The 19,880-nt window shown below is 50.5% G+C and overlaps 1 protein-coding gene across 1 annotated transcript; it reads right to left on the reverse strand.

The window, feature by feature from the left end:
* Positions 1-11,244: 11,244 nt before the first annotated feature.
* On the reverse strand, positions 11,245-16,485 carry C4H10orf71 (chromosome 4 C10orf71 homolog). Its single transcript, XM_059169632.1, has one exon. The coding sequence runs from the start codon at positions 16,348-16,350 to the stop codon at positions 12,130-12,132; it is 4,221 nt and encodes a 1,406-aa protein (XP_059025615.1). The 5' UTR covers positions 16,351-16,485; the 3' UTR covers positions 11,245-12,129.
* Positions 16,486-19,880: the final 3,395 nt, after the last annotated feature.

A 19,880-nucleotide genomic window follows, 5' to 3' on the forward strand; every position in this document is an offset into this window, starting at 1 on the left:
CTGGCATGGGGGGGGCACTGGGTAGATTTTGGCGGTCAGCAGGGTCATCAGAGGAGGTCTGATCCAGAAGGTGAAGCCTTGAGGGAAGGGAATGAAGAAGCCAGATGACCTTCTGAGGAAGAACAGTCATAGCAAAGGACATTGCCAGTGTAGCCAGTGCAAAGGCCCTGGGGCTGCAGCATTAGAGGAGCAGCAAGAGGTCACTATTGCTGGGGAGGATGGAGGAGTGGAAGGAGACAAAGTCAGAGAGTGACATCAAGGGCTGAGGAGCCCTGATGGGGGGATGGGGTTTGGGGGGAGACTGAATCCTCCTGGCATCTGGCTTTTTTCACACCAGCCACTGCAAAGTCCAGGGCCTGTGCGAGGAGCTTTAGATACAGCATGGGTCTGCTTCCTCAGTGACTGCTTCTCACAGGGAGCTTAAGGAAGTTCTCTGCCTGGGGCCCGAGCTCGAGGCTGGGACACCATCTCAGGAGAAGAGCTCTAGCCGGATGGCGGATCCCGCAGCATCCACAGTTCTGCGTTGGGAGCAAGGCCGCACTGGGAGGTCATGGCCACCCTTGCTATGCCGGCTTCTCTGATTCTGGTCTTGGGGTTGGTGCAAGGAAGGAGGGAGTAACTTTGTTCCAATTAAGCTGCATTCGCTTTGTCATCTGAATCCAATTCCCCTTCAGTCTCACAGTCTAGGAATTATCCTTTATTAAACTTGAGCTGTTCCTGCGTGTGCAAGGCTCGAACTGCAGCTGCAGCAGAATCGGGAGCAGTCCCTCTGGTGCTGTGTGGCCCTGCACTCCTGGAGGTTTTCCTCTCACAGCTTTTTCATGCCTGCTTGATGGGAGGAAGCCAGTCAACGAATGGCCTCAGCATCTAGGAAGGGGAGCTAGTCCCTGGCCCAGCCTGGTCGGCCCAGCCAGGATCACAGGGGGATGCTTGCTGCCAGGCCACCCCAGCCTCTGCTTAGCAGTGAGGGGTTGTGACAGAGGGAACTGGAATGTGAGCACGTAGTAGGGGCTGGTCAATAGGCTAAGTGCTTTAGAGGTACTAACTCACCTAATCCTTACTACCATTGTATGAGGCTGGGATTAGAATGATCTCCATCCTATAGATGAAGATACTGAGGGTCAGAGTGACCTGCTCAATCACTGAATAAGTAGTCCCATGGGGATGTGAATTCAGGCAGCCTGATTCCTGGCCCTGCCTGAGCTCCTCATGGGTTGGGGGGGCTCTTCTCAGTAATGCCTTTGATGTGTCTCTATGGGTTGGAGGTAGGTAGTGTTTTGCTACACTGACGTGCTTTCATGGAAGGTCTTCAGGAGTTCCCTCTGGGGTCATGGGGAGGGGCCTCTACCTTCTCTTAGACTCCTTGACTGAGGAAGGTCAGAGGAGTGTAGCCCTAATGGACATCTTGCTCAATTTCATGAGAGAAATGCCACTAAGCCATGACTTAACTCCTGCATTTGTGACCCATGATCTCAGTGAGAAAATAAACATTTGTTGTTTTAAGCCACTAAGTCTTGTGGTGTTTTGTTAAACATCAACAGATAACTAATACTGTGTTTGTAAGGATTTGTCTTCTCACAAGCTGCACATGAGAATTCCCATTGCTCTGTGTCCTAGCCAACGCCTGGGATTGTTGGAATTTCTTCTTATGCCAATCTGGTGGGTAGGTCATGCTATTCACTGTGACTTTAATTTGCTTCATTTACTTAGAGTTCTTTTATTAGAGGCATACACATTTGGGATTGTTATGTCTTCTTGATTAATTGTCCCCTTTATTACTATGAAAGATCCCTATTTATTCCTTATTCTAAAATCTACTTTAATTAAGATGAATATGGCCACTTCAATTTTCTTTTTCATTTTTTATTCTTCTGCCACTTGATTTTATTCCTGTGAACATTAAATCAGTAAGTCATCTGTGTTTCTATGTGTAACTTAAGTTTATTCATGCTTCTTGCCATACAATATTCATTCATTTTACTCTTGTATTGGCTTATTAACTCTTCTCATTTTATTTTTTAGTGGCTGCTTGAAGCCTTGCAATTCAATCTTTAATTCATAATAATAAGGTTATTCCGGGGCGCCTGGGTGGCTCAGTTGGTTAAGCGTCTGACTCTTTTAAAATTTTTATTAACATACAATGTGTTATTTGTTTCAGGGGTACAGGTCTGTGAATCATCAGTCTTACACACTTCACGGCACTCACCATAGCACATACCCTCCCCAGTGTCCATCACCCAACCACTCTCTCCCTCCCACCCTCCTCACTCCAGCAACCCTCTGTTTGTTTCCTGAGATTAGGAATCTCTTATGGTTTGTCTCCCTGCCCGGTCCCGTCTTACAGGGGAGAGGCAGAAGGAGAGGGAGAAGCAGACTCCCTGCTGAGCTGGGAGCCCGACAAGGGGCTTGATCCCAGGACCTGGAGATCATGACCTGAGCCTAAGGTTCTCCTTCTCCCTCTGCCTTCCTCCTGCTCATGGGTACTATCTCTCTTTCTCTCTCTCAAAAAATGATTACCCTGCTTCTTCTATAACATAAGAACGTGACAACAAACATTCTTCCTTTTACCTTCTTTCAAGCTTTGTGTTATTGTGGACATGTATTTTACTTCTGCTTATGCTGTGCACTCCACACAACACTGACATTATCTTTGCTATAAACGTTATCTTTTTCAAAAAAAAGATTTTATTTATTTATTTGAAAGAGAGAGCGAGCAAGCACAAGTGAGGGGAGGGGCAGAGGGAGAGAGAGAATCTCAAGCAGACTCCTCACTGAGCACAGAGCCCTGCACTCAGTGGGGAGTCTGATCTCAGGACCCTGAGTTCATGACCTGAGCCAGAATGAAGAGTCGGCCACTAAACCGATGGAGCCACCCAAGTTCCCCTTAAATATATTAAATATAAGACAAAAGTCTTTTAAATTTACCCACATATTAATCAGTTATAGGGCTTATAATTGTTTAGTGTAAACCCAGATTCCTAGATGTCCATCTGGCTTCTTTTTTCTTTCTTTTCCTTCCTGGAAAAATTTCCCTAAAGATCTTGGTTTTAAAAAGTATCTCTTGAGGCGTGGAGTTCCCAGGGATGCTCTTTCAGCTTCTCCATGCTTTTCCATGCTTGATTATATTCAAATCCTAGTGACAGAGTTAAAGTGGATGTGTGGGCACCTTAGGTCATGATGCTATTTAGCTTTTAGAGCCATTTTTTTTCCCTGTCATAATATTTATTACTCCCTCTATGGAACTGAAACTAGATGATTTCATTGGATTGAGGAGGAAGTGAGAAGAGCACAACCAGCTGAATTTACCCTCCTTGTCCTGAAGGAGGACAACCTCGATCTTCCTTAGGGGACTTAAGAGTTAAACTCCGTCTAAACCAGCCTGGCCTTCCCACTTGGCAGCCAAACAATGTGAAAGACTTCAGAAGACCAGGGTCTGCCGCGGAGTCTTCCCGTGGCAGTAAACACAGAGTTCAGGTCCACTCACTGCTTTCACGTAATGCGATTTGTTTAATGTCCTCCTCATTTCGTCATCACCAAACCAAATAAGAGTTGGTTTCTAATTTGGGTTTTGGATGTTGTTGTGAGCCCGGGGCAAGCCTTGGCCTCCTTTTGTTGGCAGGTGTGAATTTCTCATCAAAGAACATTAGTTAAATGTGAACGCTGACTCTTGGGGTCCATTGTGGGACATCTGTTCTTGGACCTCAGGTCACTGAGACCCCATCTGTGGAGCCACGGCCTGCCTGGCTGCCCCTCATACAGGGTCAGGAGAGAAGAGTGACTGCTCTGGTTTGGGATTGGGTTGACTCCTCTACATGGTGTCAACAAAGGTGGGAAAGTCAGGAAAAAAGATAAAAATGGCATGGTTTGTTTTCCCAAAAGTTCCTTCTTATTCGATTCCACTCTTCCAGTATAAAGTAAGAATCCCTGGGGTGGCATGCCTGGCTGGCTTGGTTGGAGGAGCATGTGACTCTTCATCTCAGGGTCTTGAGTTCAAGCCCCACACTGGGTGTAGAGATTACTTAAATAAATAAAGTATTAAAACAAAACAAAATTAAAGGAGAATCCTGCTGAGTTCCTTGTTGTTTACCCGTTGCCTACCTTGGACCTCACACCATGCTAGGCACCGGGGATGCAGTGATGATGTGGACAGGCAAGATTCCTCCCTCCAGAACCGACCATTGGATAGGTGAGGAAGACAGTTAAATAGTTACAATCCGTGCTGTGATGGGGGAAGCACCTGGGCCTGCAGATGGGGAGAGTGAGGTGCACGGTCAAGAGCAAGGGCATTGGGAACGGCCTCCAAGAGGACACGGGCTAAGCTGGGGAGATTTAGGGCACACAGGAGTTAGCTAAGAGGAGGCTGGCAGGGACACAGTGAGAGTGGACAGGGAATGGAGGCTGGCAGAAAGAGAGAGTTTCCGGCATTTCTTACTGGGTCACAAACCACTCTGAAGCTTAGTGACTTAAAATAACAGCAGTTAATTCATTATCTCTCATGGTTTTATGGGTCAGGAATCTGGAAACACCTTGGTTGGGGCTCAGGCAGACAAGGCAGGAGCTGGAATAAGAGGGCCGGAGTCTCTCCCTCTCTCTCCATATAGCCTCAAGGCCTCTCTGGACCATCTCCACATGGTCAGCAATGGCTTCCTTACAGCAGAATGAGCCAGGGGATGTGGACTCCATGGGTGCTGGAGACTTGAGGACTGCATGTTCCAGGGGACTGGGGAATGTGGCATGGTGTTTTTTGACCTGGCCTTGGCATTCATTGCACACCAACTCTATCCTGTTGGGCACAAACTAATGGGCAAGAAGGCGCAGACCTGACCTCCTGTGGAGGGGTCAGAGAATATGCAAAGGGCTGGAAATGGACCATTTGGTCAACTCAGAGAATCCCAGGATGACTGGAGTCCAAGGAGGCAGGTGATGAGACCACTGAGAACGGAGGTCCCAGGATGTGGCAGCCATGCATTTTCTTCCTCTGGAGCAGACTCTGCTGAGGTGAGCAGAAAGTGCTAGAACATTCTGGATCAGGGTGCAGCATTATTCAGGGCTTTGGGTTCCATGTAAGGAGAGTGGAAGGGGATCATATGAGGGGTGGGAACAGTGGGGGCGGGGGCTCTAACAGCAGTCAGGGTCGGGTGGTGGTGGAGTGCAGATGAAGAATGTGTATTGACTGATGTCTGGAGGTAAAATCCACAGGTTCGGGGTCTGATTGAATTGGGGACAAGAGACTGGGAGTAGTGGGAATGGGGACTGTGGCTCGGGCATTGTGGTGCTGAGCTGGGAAGGCCAGAAGCAGAGGAGCTGGCTTGAAAGGAGAGCTGCTCCCTCCTCTGTGTTTCTCTCTGGAGTCAGGTATAGCTGCTCTGCCATCACCAGAGTGTGGGTCTGAGAGGGTCCCCACCCCTCGATTTGGCCCACAGTCCCAAATCCTGCGCCTTTGTCTCCAGGAGAAGATGGAGCCCAGTCTGTTCTTGTTCCCCAGGAGGGACACTGTTTCCTTTGAACTCCAATGCTTCTCTGGGGCCTTGACATGAATGGGCTGTTTGTACTGGTCGAAGGCTTTGTGTTTCTTTTCTTTTCTTTAAATTGTGACAAAATATACACACTATAAAACTGGCCATTTTGGGCGCCTGGGTGGCTCAGTGGGTTAAGCCGCTGCCTTCGGCTCAGGTCATGATCTCAGGGTCCTGGGATTGAGTCCCACATCGGGCTCTCTGCTCAGCAGGGAGCCTGCTTCCTCCTCTCTCTCTGCCTGCCTCTCCGTCTACTTGTGATTTCTCTCTGTCAAATAAATAAATAAAATCTTAAAAAAAAAAAAAACCTGGCCATTTTAACCATCCTCAAGTGTACATGTAAGTACATTCACCACCAGCCACCTCTAGACTTTTCTGATCTTCTCCAGCTAGAACTCTGCAGGCATGAAGTATCAACTCCTCATCCTCCCTCTCCCCGGCTCGGGCAACTGCCATTTTACTTTCTGTCTCTGTGAATTTGACTACTCGGGTACCTCGTTAAAGTGGAATCGCACAATATTTGTCTTTCTGTGACTGGTTTATTGCGCACAGCATAGTGTCCTCAAGGTTCACCCTTGCAGCCTGTGTCTGAATTTGATTCCTTTTTAAGGCTGAATAATATTCCATTGTATGGATAGATGACATTTTCTTTGTCCATTCATCTGTTGATGACATTTGGGTTGCTTCTAGCTTTTGGCTATTTTACGAATAATGCTGCTATGAAAAGCGGTGTGCAAATATCTGCTTGAGTTTCTGTTTTCAGTTCTTTTGTGTATCTACGCAGGCATGGAATTTCTAGCCCCTATGGTAATTCTATGTTTAGCTTTTTAAGTAACCGCCATACTGTTTTTTATAGTGGTTGCGCCATTTTCTATTCCTAAGAGCAGTGCGCAAGGGTTCCAAGTTCTCCACATCCTTGCCAACACTCATTTTCCTTTTTCCTTCCTTCTTCCTTTTTTTTAAATACTAGCCATCCTAATGGCTATATTGTGATATATCTTTGTAGTTTTGATTTGCATTTTCTTTATGAATAGTGATGTTGAACAATGGGTCCAAAGGTTTCCGTCAGAAGGTATCTACCTTCTGGGAAGTCAGCAAACTTGGCAGATGAGATATGGTAAACGTGTGTGTGTCAGAACTGATGGGGAAGCCATTGAAATCACTTTGCCTGGGGCGGTGGATCAGCCCTCCACATAGTCCTTACACAGGTACGCCAATAGGCGACTGGTGCAAGGAAGAGCAGGGATGGGTCCCACTATGGCAGTGTTGGCTGAGAATCCCTGCTAGAAACAGACCATTTGGTCAGTTCTTCACCTGGCTTGCTGGCAGTTTCCATCTTAATCAGCAGGGAAGAATGGGCTGCTGAAAGCATAGGAATGTCAAGTGAGACTGACCATGTCATCTAGAGTTTGTAAATGTGAAAGAAGAGCACATCAGCCTCAAATTTTCCAAATTCAGAGGAAAACATATGACTGACCACAGAAGACAGGATGGCAGGCACCCACAATGTCACTCAGTACATTTTGATGAAGGGGGACAAGAGGGCTCTAAAGAGAACAAGGCATACTGCTGAGCTTGGGAAGGATGAGACTGAGAGACGGAGGTCAGGGCGGGGACCCAGGAGGAGAACTGATGGCGTGGAAGGACTTGGAAAATGGTGTCAGGGAACTGGAGAACAGTGCTAGGACAGTGAGAAGACTTAAAAACAAAACTGCATTTGGATGAATGATGAACACAGCCAAGACTGGCTTTGCTTGGTGATGATGATGTGCATAACTCCTTAATCCCCCGTTATCTTCTTGTGTGTTGGGAGCACTGGCTCTGCACCCTTGGAAGGGAGCCCTAGTTCCTCTCTTCTGAGGAAATCCATCCATGAGCTCCTTTCAGAGTTTCAGGGAATGCCTGGGCCTGGCTCTGGCAGGTCTAGTGGCTGTGCTGGACTGTTCTAGAACCTGGCTATGCCTTTGCCTGTCCACAGCTTCCCACCTGGAGAAGGAGTGCCTGCCCATGGGCAAACCCAGATGGGCCTTTCCTCCTCATTTCCCTCTACTGAAGTGACTCTGCTGGTGGGAACTCGGGGCCCAGGCAGTGCTGGGCCATTTGAATGGGAACTTGCTTAGGATGGTATTAATGCATCTGGGTGTCCCCGAGTTCCCCGGGGAGCTTTTCCATTTATAGTTGTCCTTTTCCCACACTTGGGGAGGCTGATGAGGTAAACGGGAAGTGGAGCCAGGGTTGTCCTGTTACCAAGAGTGCAGGTGATGGCCAAGCCCAGGCAGGCGTGGGCTTCCTGTCTGAGAGCCAGCGGGTGAGGGAGAGAATCCTCCAGAATCAGCTGCAGTTCTGGATCCACACAGAGTCCCATTCAAAGGTGGAGCCGTCTGCTCAGATGTCCTGCTGGGGTAACACTAAGGACACATAAGCAGGTGGTGACAGGCTCTGGAGACATGGTCTGGAGCCCAATCTGCTTACCTTGGACTTTATATCTGAATAATATAGAAGGCTCACATAAGACAATTGCGCATAACGTCACATTGTTATCTGGGCCCAAATGCTTTCCACCTGCATACAATTTGGGTTTTGCCTTCAGCTCCGCTTTCAATTGCAAATGTTTCATTCATATATTTCACTCCTGTGGCCCTGCCTGTTTAGACTTTGGACCCACAGCATTGTTACACAGGACCTCACGTGCAGCCTGGGGTCTCAGAGAGGTAGTTAGGACACGTTGAATCCATCCCTGTCTTAGAAAAGGGGTCACTAGGGCGCCTGGGTGGCTCAGTGGGTTAAGCCTCTGCCTTTGGCTCAGGTCATGATCTCGGGGTCCTGGGATCGAGGCCCACATCGGGCTCTCTGCTCAGCAAGAAGCCTGCCCCCCCCCCCCTCTGCCTACTAGTGATCTCTTTCTCTGTCAAATAAATAAATAAATAAATAAATAAAATCTTTAAAAAAAAAAAAAAAAAGAAGAAAGAAAAGGAGTCACTAGTTTCTAGGGCGTTTCCAGTAATGCTTAGTGCTCCCCAGGCCGCATTAGCCAGGTGGACACAGCTGGGCAGTAATTAGGCATGTCCTTCTCGTAGTGGGTGTGACTCAGCCTCCCTGCCTCTCTCCCAGCCCCACATGTAAGCCTCTCTTCCTGTGGGTTTGGCTCCTGGAATCTTCTCACTTCCAGGCCAGAGGCTCTCAGCCCTTCTCCAAGTTTACTGCACATGTGACTGAATGGGAGATCTGGTGAAAATGCAGATGAGAGTCTAGGTTTCTAACAAGCTCCCTGGTGATGTGGAGGCTGATCCACTGACCACACTTCGAGAAGCATGAGGGCGGCATTGAGGGTGTCCACCGAGTGAGAGTGAGAGCTGCCTTGGCGTGGCCCTCTCACTCAGTGACTGTGTGACTGTGAGAAGTTACTCAACATCTCAGTGCCTTTGCAAACGAGGATACCTCTGAGAGGTTTGCTGTGAGGGTGGAGGCCAGTCTCAGACCTCCCGGTTCTCAGGCTGGAACATAGCTTGTGGATTGCCATGAGCTCTTGGTCACTTTCCACCAAGTAGCACCAGGACCTTTGGTTGTACCCTTGAGGTACATTTATGTACTTTCCCCAGGAAACACTTAGAAGGGCCATAACTCATAGAAGGGCTAGTGCACTCAATAGAAGATACAGGCATAGCTTCGACCCACAATTTCCACAAATAATATGTTTTCACAGTTCTCACCACTGTCCTATTAAACACAACAGTAGAAATAATGTTTTTTGTTTTTTTTTTTCGGTGGTGGGGTGTAACTTGGAGGAGTGAAATATTAATTCAGAAGCTGAAGGGACATATCAATAAAGGTCTATCCTTTGAGGCTACACTGGTTTCATTCTGGTGCTGATTAAAAATGGTAATTAAAAATTAGTTAAGCCATTATACTTTGACGTGGTAAGACCAATCTATTAGTATTTCACAAATGTCATCTTTGTTTGATAGCTAGATTAAAGCTGGGGAATTTCTGGTTCCTTCATAAGCTGATGTACTACATGGTGTTTCCTGACTCAGTTTAGGTGCCATCTCCTGTAGGAAGCCCCTTTTCTTCCTGGGCTGAGTCAGGGGCTCCTTAGATAATGCTACTAAATTACTTACCACACGGGACTATAATTGTTTTTCTTCTCTGTTAGATTTTAATTCTTTGGGTGTGGAGACCAGATCTAATTATCATGGCATATCTTTAGTACCCAGTGAGGTGCCCAGTGCAGAATGGGAACTCTGAAAATGTTTGTAATAGGAGGAACAGAGGAAAACAGAAAGAGATAGGGAAAAAGAGAGAAAAGGAGGAAGAGAGGAAAAGAGAGAGGAAAAGAGGGGGGAAGGGAGGAAGGAAAGAGGAGAACATTATTTGCAGGTAAGTTAGTCTTCATTGGTTTTGTCCCCTGGAAGCATTTTCTGCTTCCTAGGAGCATAGGCACCTTGCTGTAACTGATGGGGGCCTTCCTTCAGGCTGACCCGCTGGGGAGCCAGGTGTCCCAGGAATCCCTGCTCTCTGGGTGCAAGCTGCATGCTGCCAGCTGCCCTCTTTCTTTTGTGCATTCACAAAGAAGTTGACCTTGATCTCCAAATATCTACCTTAATGCTTTTAGCTCGATCAATAGTTCAGCGTATATTGTTTCTAAGGCAGAAGATGACTGCTTCCTATATATAAGCTCCCCTTAAGGAAAATATATTTCTCTTTGCAGGGACATTGTTATTATTACTATTACTATTACTTTCATTTAACAGAGGGTTTCTATTTTTGTTAGGCAAATCTTTTCCTGGGACCTGAGAATTTTCAATGAGTTATCCCTTTTCCTATCTGTTTCTCCTAACTGTTTCACTTCATCTTTAGTAAGATGAAAGCAAGGTGAGAAGCTGCTTAGCTATGGTGGGAGAGCCAAGATCACAGATCATTCTTCCCACTGGCAGCCTAATGCGTGACTCGTGGGAACCGGACTCTTAGAATGGTTGCTGGCCTGTGTTCCTGGCTCTTTGTCTGGTTGTCTCACCATGGCATCCAGCCAGAGGATTTGTGGAGTATTGTCATAAAGAAATTAAGGTGTGGCTGTGCTTGTTAAGAAAATGAATAGGTAGAAAATCCTGAATCCAAATCATGACCAAGACTAAGTTAGAGCCCTCTTATTGGTGCGAATCTGGGACTTGGTGAGTTCTGTGCCTTCCCATCTTTCCAGCCTGGAAATAGCATCTTTGCCAAAAGAACAAGGATGATGCAGATTGTGGGGTCCCTGGGCATGTGGGCAGCACAGTCCCGGCAGCTGCTGTGACAGCTGCCCTTTCTAAACAAGTAGGGAGATGTGTTTGCCCCCGTCTTTCCCATAGCACAAGAATTAAGTTGCTTCAGTGGGTGCCCTGGGTGGAAGCCCATGAAAGCAGCCTGCTTTCCTTCCTAGCACAGTTGCCCACAGTGTGCATGTGCTCATGGACTCCTCTGTTCTTAGAGGTGCAGAGATGGTTATTGCATTTTGCTCCCTTGACCTGAATTAGATATTCCCTCTATATCCCCGAAGGCCTGGGAGTTGGGAAAATACAATTTCCCTTTGAGCACGGGGCATAGGTTAACAGTCATGAAATTGGGACCCCTGGGGCCTGACTCAGTTCTCTGGGCCAGCCGCGATGGTGAGCTTGGGTCTCCCTCCTCTTTGTTCCCTGATGTGAATGGAGAGCCCCAACCCACAAAGGCAGAGACAGTGCCGAAGGCTCCAGGAGGAGCGCCGGGACAGCGGCAGGTGTCGAGGCTGCTCTGTTCAGAGTGATGCTTCTGTATGGTCGGTGGTGATGGATGGCCTGGACAGCACAAGGTCCTTTACTTACCCGTGAAGACCCGCCACTGCCCACTGATGGACGACCTGTCCAGGACAGAACCACGTCTGCAAGCTTGTTTCACTTTTTAAAAGGTAGCCTTTTCTTTATCAGAAAATAGCCTTCAGAGGAAAGCTTCCTCAGTAAAGAAAACCCATTCTATCCAAATCAGCCTTTCTGCAGAGTTGCCTTGGGGCAGTCCTTAGCCATTTCTGCCTGAAGTGAGCCGGAAATGGTTAGAGCATGGGAGCAAGGGTGGAGGTGCTTCTCTGTGCCATGCTGGACCTGGAGGGGCTGTGCCTGGTGGTCTGATTGCCCGGCAGGGCTGGGCTCAGTGCAGTGCAGCATTTCTGGGGGCTTGGGAATAGGCTCACTGCAGGAGTTGGCCCTTGAGAAGAAGTAGGTGGGGTGCCTGAGCAGAGCGGCCATTAGGAATCAGGCGGGACTCACTCCCAGGGCATGGCCAGAGGAGGACAGGGAGGAAGGGAGGGGAGAAGAAAGGGGGGAAGGGGAGCAGATCCAGGATCCAGGGAGGGTTATGCAAACAGCGCTTTCCCAGGGAGGAGAGCCCCAGGAAGCCCCTCAGGTGAGGTTTTCTCAATCCCCACTTCCTTTGAGACCTTAGGGATCCCACATGGCTAAGTACATGTTGATGTCTGTGTGTGCGTGTGTGCGTGCGTGTGTGTGTGTGTGTGTGTGTGTGTGTGTGTAAGTGACTGATCATTTGGGGGAAAGGGGAAATAAGTTCTTCTGGGCTTATTTGAGGGGGGGTTATTCTGCTGTAATTCTCAAGAAATGCCTTCTGTGGCGAAGTCCTCTAGGTCATTGGTGGAGATGATGCCCAGGCGTGGAGCATCTCCCCCCTCCTCCCCTGGGCGCCGGGGAGGTGCCATTGGCATGCCAGCCTCACGGGCCCTCTGGGACCCCGGGCCGGCCACCTCGGGGGTGTGTGGGCCCTGCCTGAAGAAGGTGGGGGTGGAGAGCTGAGAGGAGCAGCGCAGCGGCATCAGCGGCAGGGCCCGGAAGTGGGGATACAGCATGTAGGGAGAAGCAGGTGTGTTTGGCGGGGGCGGCTCAGGGGAACCCCCCTCAGAGGATGGGATGGGGACCTTGACATATTTGCCTGTCTCTGGGTCATAGAAGGTCTTGATTTTCACCTGGAGTGGCAGGTCGAAGACAAAGTACTCTCCAGATTGGGGGTCTTGGAGGACCTTCTGGGTGGCAGGGTAAGGGACCAGAGGCATAAGGGACTGGGACCCCCCGGGCTGCCTCCTGAGTGGCTCTGAGAAGGCAGACACTGAGTGGCGGTGGGTGGGAGGGGGCAGGGAACGGACCTCGGGGAACCTGGGTCGGGACCTCTCTCCAGGCGATGGTGGCCTGCGCTCCCAGTCCTCCAGGAAGGGCTTTTCTTCATCCGGTTCGCCATGCTTCTCTTGCAGTTGGTCAGTCTTTCTCCTCTTGCTTGCCAGCTTTTTTGCCCGCCGCAGGGCCTTCTCTGTTTTGGGTGGGACCGCCGGTGGTTTGCCCACCGCCCTCTCGAGTGGAGCAGGGGGCTCTGGTTTCTCAGAGAGGCCTGCGGAGCTGCTGGCCATGTCCAGCACTGAACCTCTTGGAGAAAGGGTCCTGAGGTCTTCCGCGGATGGCTCAAGTTGGGGGTCCGAGCCAGCCTCCCACGTGAGGGCGTGTGTCAGGTCCTCCCGCCGGGCGACCCTGGCCGGGTAGAGGCCGGTCCAGGGACTGGGGTGAGGAGACAACCCTGGCAGCAGGCCCGGCTCAGTGGGGGCCTGGGAAGCATCGTCCCAGATGCTGCTGGCGGCAGGAGAGCACGCGCTGCTCTCATCCAGGGAGCTGGCATTAGGAGAAACAGCCATCTCTCCGGGCACCAGTCTTCTCCCTGAGGGCCCTGCTCTGGGTGTAGACAATAAGTGACTTTTGAAATCTTGTGTGTGTTCTTCCCAACACATTCCCAGCTGCCGTGGGGGTGGCTGGTCTTCTGCCTCGCCTTGGGGCAAAGCGATGGTGGGGATACCCCTTGGAACATCTAGCATCCCCTGGTCCGTGGAACTGTTCTTGCCTTTGTTTGCAACAAGGTGACGTGCATCCTCTGGAGGTGGCTTCAGCCCTTCGCCCTCTCCCATGAGTGGAGGAGATGGGCCAATTCTGGTTAGGACTGGCTGGGAAATCTCCTTCCGGGCCATGCCGGGCACTCGCCCGTGGTGCTCCATGCCCTCCCAGGCTGTGTGCTTCGAGTGTGTGTCCTGCATGCTAGCGGGGGTTGGGATGTTGGCCATTTCCTTGCTCTCAGAGCCACCAAGACTGGCCTCTTCTCCCCAGCCTGGCTTTGGCAAGTCGTCCTCTTTGTGGCTGCCACCCAGTGGGTCCTCTGATGACATGGTCCTCAGGAGGGGCAGCATGATGGGTTTTATCACGGGGGTGGCCCTGAGGGTGTTGTCTTTAATCGCAAACAGTATGTGCTTGTTTGAAGTGGAAGATGGTGAGGGGGTAAATTCTTTGACTGCATCCTTACTTCCCCCTGCCCAAGTGCCTCTGAAGTTAGCCTCCTCTCCCAATGCCTCCCTGGGTCTACATCCAGACAAACCTTCCCCTTCTCCTTGCAATGGTTCCCCCTTGCTGTGCTCCTGTACGCACGCGGGCCCATTACTCAGGGCACCGTGCTGGAGCTCATTGCTCCCCATCACTTTCTCCTTCTCGTCCTTCCGACTGTCTCCTGCACTTCCGTCATTCCTCCTGTCTTCCTGCTGGCTCTCGGTGAACCACGTTTTCTGCTGATCCTCAAATGAGGCAAAGGACTGGTCTGAAGAGCTGGTGCTGAACTTGGCCTTACTTTTGAAGCCTGGCATGAAATCTGATTGGGTGTCACTGTAAAACACATCTTCCTCTTCGGGAGAGAGGGGCCCCGGGGAGAATTTCTGGTTCAAGTTGGGATTCTGCAGTCCTGCATCTCTCTCAGGTTCTGTCTCTTGAGACACGGATCTCAGGAACCCCTTCTCAAGGCTGGGGGTCTTAGGTTTCTCTGCAGCCTTCCCTGCCTCAGGCTCTCTGCTGCAAAGCCTCAGGGACAGACGCTTCCTGGGGCAGGGTTTGCTGGCGTCTGGACTCTTGCCTGACCTGATGATGCCTATCTCTGGGTCTCCATCGTCTTTCTCGTAGCTGTTTCTGTCAGCTCCCTCCCCGTTGATGCAGAAAGGGGCTTGGGTGGTAGCTGGGGGTGAGCTAAGAGTTAGACAGGTCTCTGAAGAGGGTGAACCAGGGTCAGCATCAGGGTCCTTCTGGGTACTCATGTGCGACCCAGAAGAGCCATCAGCTGGTCTCTCCTTAGGAAGCTCATTTGAAGGGCTCTCCTCCAGCCCATTGGGAAGGAGGACACCATTGCTCACTGGTTCTTGCTTGCCTCTGGTTTTCTCCTCAAGGCCCTTCAGGAGCGGTGAGGGGCTGTATGTGCTCTTCACATGCTTCCGCACGTCCTTGAGGTTGAACAGCAGGCTGGGGGCTTTGGATCTGTAGCTGTCCCGAGACTGACCTTCACTGGGCTCCTTCTCTTGGTACCCATTCAGCTGTCCTGGGGGTGATGGGGTCATCTCCACTGGCTGGCTTTCGGATGGCTCCAGGACATGCTTGGTGGGGATGATGGGAGTCAGAAGCTTACTGATGTTAAAAGGAGGATTATAATGCTCGTTGGGGTCCATGGGCAGGTCAAGAGCCTCGTTTTCTGGAAATTGATCCTGGGGATTGTGCTTTGTATACAAGGCTGGGCCCCTTCTGGTGGCCTGCTTCTTCTCTTCCGAGGCGTCTGGTAGACTTTCTTTCCTTCCTTTGCCAGGCTTTGGTTTCCTCCATGGGACCTGGGTTGGCTTCATCTGAGGGTCAGGCTGTGAGCTTGAAGCTTTTCCCTCCACAGCGAATGCCTGGGCTCCTGGATCCCTAGCTCCCCAGGGTCCAGACGTGGTGAGAGCCCCTGTGGCCAACATCTTCTCCTCCTGGCTGCAGCTGGCCCGGGCTTGGCAGGGGGAGACTCTGTGTTCAGGGGCGGGGGGCTCTCTTAACATGGGTGCATCCTCATAATGCTTGGGAGTTTTGCTTTCTGGGACAGGGTCAGCGACCTCCTTTCTCTCGGGCAGCCTCGGTTGGTGGGCGTTCCACGACTCAAAAGCACTGTTTTCGCTATGAAGAAAGGTTCCCTTGCGGGGCCACTCCTTACTTCTTCCAGGATCACCCTGGGCTGGCTTGTGGGGCGGGGACGGGAACTTGGACTCAAACGAGCTGGCTGCATTATCCGGTGTTGGGAGGAAGCTGCTGGAGCCGTGACAGGCCATTTCAGGATTCTTGGGGGACTCCTGCTCTCCATGCTTCCTTCCAGACTGGTGGCTAATCTGATGGGCGCTAGAGACTTCAGCAGGCACCCTCCTGACGGTCAGAAATGCAGAATCAAAGCAGAAGTTGACACCACTTTCTGGAAGAGGAGCAAATTTAGGGGGATTTTTGAGAGCTGGGGGCTTACTGGTCGGAGGCCTGCTGTCACAACATTGGCTCTCAGTCCTGTCAAAAGATTTAATTAGTGATGACACTTTCGAAGCCGGCTTGCTGCTGCTCCTCAGACCGGAAAGGGGCACTTCCAGTCTTCTCTGGGCTGGTGTCAGTGGGGGGCTGCTCTTGGGGTACTTCTCCTCCCCTTGAACGTACTTGGGTAGCTGTTGGAACGTGGCCGCCCAGCCCGCATGCTCGGTGCCTTGCGACGGTAACTGGCTCCAGATGCTGTTTTTCCTGTGGGTGTGGCTTACCGTTCCCTGGTGAAAAGTCCCCAACACCTGGCGGGTGACGTCTGGGGACAGGGTCAGGTCAGAGTCGTTGAAGGATGTGTCCTCTGAGATGCACAAGCTCCGGAAGGCCCGGTCTGTGAGGCTGCTAACCTCCCTGTCGGCATCGTCCAGCACGCTGCCGATGCTCGAGGAGTCGCTGAACCCGTCTGTGCACTTCTTATTGCCCTGCATTGTCTGCCAGCTGGGAGGGCTGTCCCTGGTTGGCCGGTGGGTGCCTCCGTGGGACGATTCTGGAAGAGCAGTCTTCTTCCCACAAAACTAGAGCTTCCTGTTGACCAGATGCAATTGCAAAGTGGGATTTTTTTTTTTTTTTCTCTGCAAAAGAAACACGTGCAGGATATGAATGGGATATCCAACTTAGTGGCTCCATGTGAGAACAACACGCTGGTCCAGATGGGTAATGGTGTCTGTGATGGTTGATTTTATGTGTCAGCCTGGCTGGGCCCTAGTGGCCAGTGTTTGCTCAAACACACCTAGCTGTGGCTATGAAAGTATTTTTTAGATGTGATTAACATTCAAATCAATGGACTTTGAGTAAAGCAGATTACCCCCCCCCCCCCGCCCCGTAATGTGGATGGGCCGAATCTCAGAGACTGAGCTCCCCAGAGGAAGGGAGAATTCTGCCTAGGTCCCTCTGGGAGTGCCGTCTGCTCGGCAGATGTCAGACACGCCAGCCCCCAGAACTGCATGAGCCAGTTCCTTAAGATCAGTCTCTTTCTGTATCTACACATCCTGTTGGCTCTGGTCTGCTGGAGAACGCTGCCTGATAATAGGGTTTAAGGTTCTGATGTACTGTTTTTGCAGAGAGGTCTTCCCTGACATTTCAGGGGGTGTCCCCTCCCTGCCTTTTCTCACTGTGTTTGGTTTATTTTCTTTGTGGTATGGAGCATACTCTAAAATTAAGGTGACTTCTTTGTTGCCCATTCCGTCACGAGACTGTTAAGAGCCATGAGCTCAGGAGCCACAAGGCTGTCTGTCCGCTGCTTGAGCTCGTCCCAGAGCCAACTCAAGAGAGCATAGTCCCCCAGAGCCTGCAGTGTCTGGGGGTCCTGAACTCTCTGTCTTGCCCTTGGGTGTGACCAGTGGGATATGCCGGGGGGGGAGCCTGGAGGGAGCCGGATTCCCTGGCATTTCTCCCCCACCCCTGCTCCTGGTGTGGTGTGGGGCCTTGGCAATGCTGCAGTCCTCTCTAACGACGGCCCCTCCCCTGGGCTTAGGTTCTCACAGCTCCCCTTGTCCCCTGGGACTGTGGGCAGGATGGCTCCCACTTTTCCTGAGTGGCTCCACTTGCAGGGGTCTCCCTAATGCTTATACTCCTGTTACGGTCCCTTCATTTCATTTCATTTCTTTCTTCCTTTCTTTCTTTCTCTCTCTCTCTCTTTCTTTCTTCTTTCTTTTAAATTGTGGTGAAATTGACCTGAAATAAAATTTGCCAGCTGAACCTTGTAAGTGTGCAGTTCAGGAGCGTTAAGTGTATTCATATTGGTGCAACTGTGGCTGCCATCCATCTCCAGAACTTTTACAGCATCCCAGACCGAAACTCTGTATCTATCAGATATCAGCTCCACTCCTCCAGCCCCCTGCCAACCCCAGGCCCAGGCAGCCACTGTGTACTTTCTGTCTCTGTGAATTGGATTATTCTAGGTCCCTCATATAAGTGGAATCACGCAGCATATGTCTTTTTGTGACTGGCTGGTTCACTTAACATGATGTCTTCAAGGATCATCCATTTCCATCCAGTTTCTTTCCTATTTAAGACTGAATAATAGTCCACTGCGTGTTTATTCTACATCTTATTTATCCATTTTTCTATCAATGAACATTTAGACTGCTTCCACTTTTGGCTACTGTGACTAACGCTCTTATATGAACATGGGTCTACAAATATCTGTTCAAGATCCTGCTGTGTTCTTTTGGGCATATACCTAGAGGGAGACTTGCTGATCATATAATAATTCCACTTTAAATTTCTTTGGGAAACACCATCCTGTTTTTCATGGTGGTTGTATCATTTTATATTCCCACCAGTAGTGCACGGGGTTCATCTCTCCACATCCCTGCTGGCACTTGTTATTTTACGTGTTTCTTTGTTTTTTGTTTTTTTAATGGTAGCCATTCGAATGGGTGTGAGGTGGGGCACTGCCTTTCTTTCTGGGTCCTGTCTGTAGGCTGCTGTTTCTGCTGGGACCTTGACCACTACTGCTGGGGTACATACTTCCCCTGCCTAGAACGTGCTGGGCACAGACAGAGGATAGGTCCACGAGTGCATGAAAAATTAGATAAAATAGCAACTATAGACCCCTGAATGGGCCCGAGTGGTGGACATTTGGGACAGTGAATATCTGGCAAGTGCTCTGGGTCCTTAGTTGATAAAGGACGTTGTCACCCAGTGACCCCAGTCACGGCAGCAGCAGAAGCCATCAAGACTGCATTCTTCCCTCCTTGCCTGGCTGGCCAGTGCAATAACAAGGCTGGAGCTTTAGGGGATGGAGGACAAAGAGGCTCCCATCAGGGAGTAGGGTCTGCACATCAGATGTCCCAGGTCCTATCCTGGCCCCGCACCAGGGATGGTGCAGGAGGTGTCCTGCCTAGGTTGGCTGCTGTTGGGTTAGTAGCGTTGTGTTTGGGTCCTGGAAGCCAGCCTTCTTTGGGGTTGTTTGTTTCCTGTGTCTTGACCACAGCCCGACAAGGGGTTTCCAGTGCTGACTCGTTGGCAGGCCGACCTGATTTTATGAATGGGAGAACTGAGCAGGATAAGCTGGGGAAAGGAGGGACCCCGAGTTCTAGGAACTGGATAAGCTTGTTCCGTGAAAGTCTCTACTTACGTGCTCCTCAGCCCTGCCTTGAATAGCAGGGCTGCATCTCCCCAGAGAGCACTGAGCAGCCTTTTTAGAAGGCTGAGGGCATCTGCCTCAGATCTCTGACCCTGCTGGCTGGCCAGCAAGCCACATGCCCTTCCCCACAGGTTTTTCTTTTCGTGTGGCACAGGGCCAGTCACAGGGACGGAAGCGTTCAGATGTTGGGGAAAGTCCTGGCCTTTCTGATCAAAGGAGTGATCCCTGTTGTCTCCACTCTGTTGGTGCTGTTTCTTCCTGCTTCGAAGGCAGACACAAAGCCCGAGACGGAGTGTGTGCTTTGCTCGGGCTAGCGAAGTGCCACAGGGTGTCGGCTTACATAATGGACATTTAGTATCTCACGGTCCTGTAGGCTGGAAGTCCCAAATCGGGTGTCAGAGGGGTTAGTTCCTTCTTCAGGCTGTGAGAGAAGGGTCTGTTCCAGGCCATTGTCATTGGTTGGGAGACCGCCACCTTCTCTTGTGTCTTCATATTGTCTCTCTTGCATCGTGTCTTTGTGTCCAAATTTCCCCTTTTTAGAAGAGAGCCAGTCCTCTTGGATTAGAGCCCACCCTAATGAGCTCCCCTTAACTGATTACATCTGCAATGACTCTATTTCCAAAGAAAATCACATTCTGAGGTCCTGGGGGTTAAGACTTCAACATACAAAAAATTGGGGGATACAACTCAACTCATAACACCAAGGCATTTACTCTGCAGTCTTGGAGAACAAGCAATGACAGTTGGAAATCCATTTGCTGAGGATGGCCTCGTGGGCAGAATAGCCCTGGGTCCTTGATGATATTGCTGAGCTCTGAGCCTGTGCCTGAGTTCCCAGTCCTGGAATTTGTGTCATTGGGGTCACCT

This window comes from Mustela lutreola, chromosome 4 (assembly GCF_030435805.1).
Source record: "Mustela lutreola isolate mMusLut2 chromosome 4, mMusLut2.pri, whole genome shotgun sequence".
In the NCBI taxonomy this organism is placed as follows: Eukaryota; Metazoa; Chordata; class Mammalia; order Carnivora; family Mustelidae; genus Mustela; species Mustela lutreola.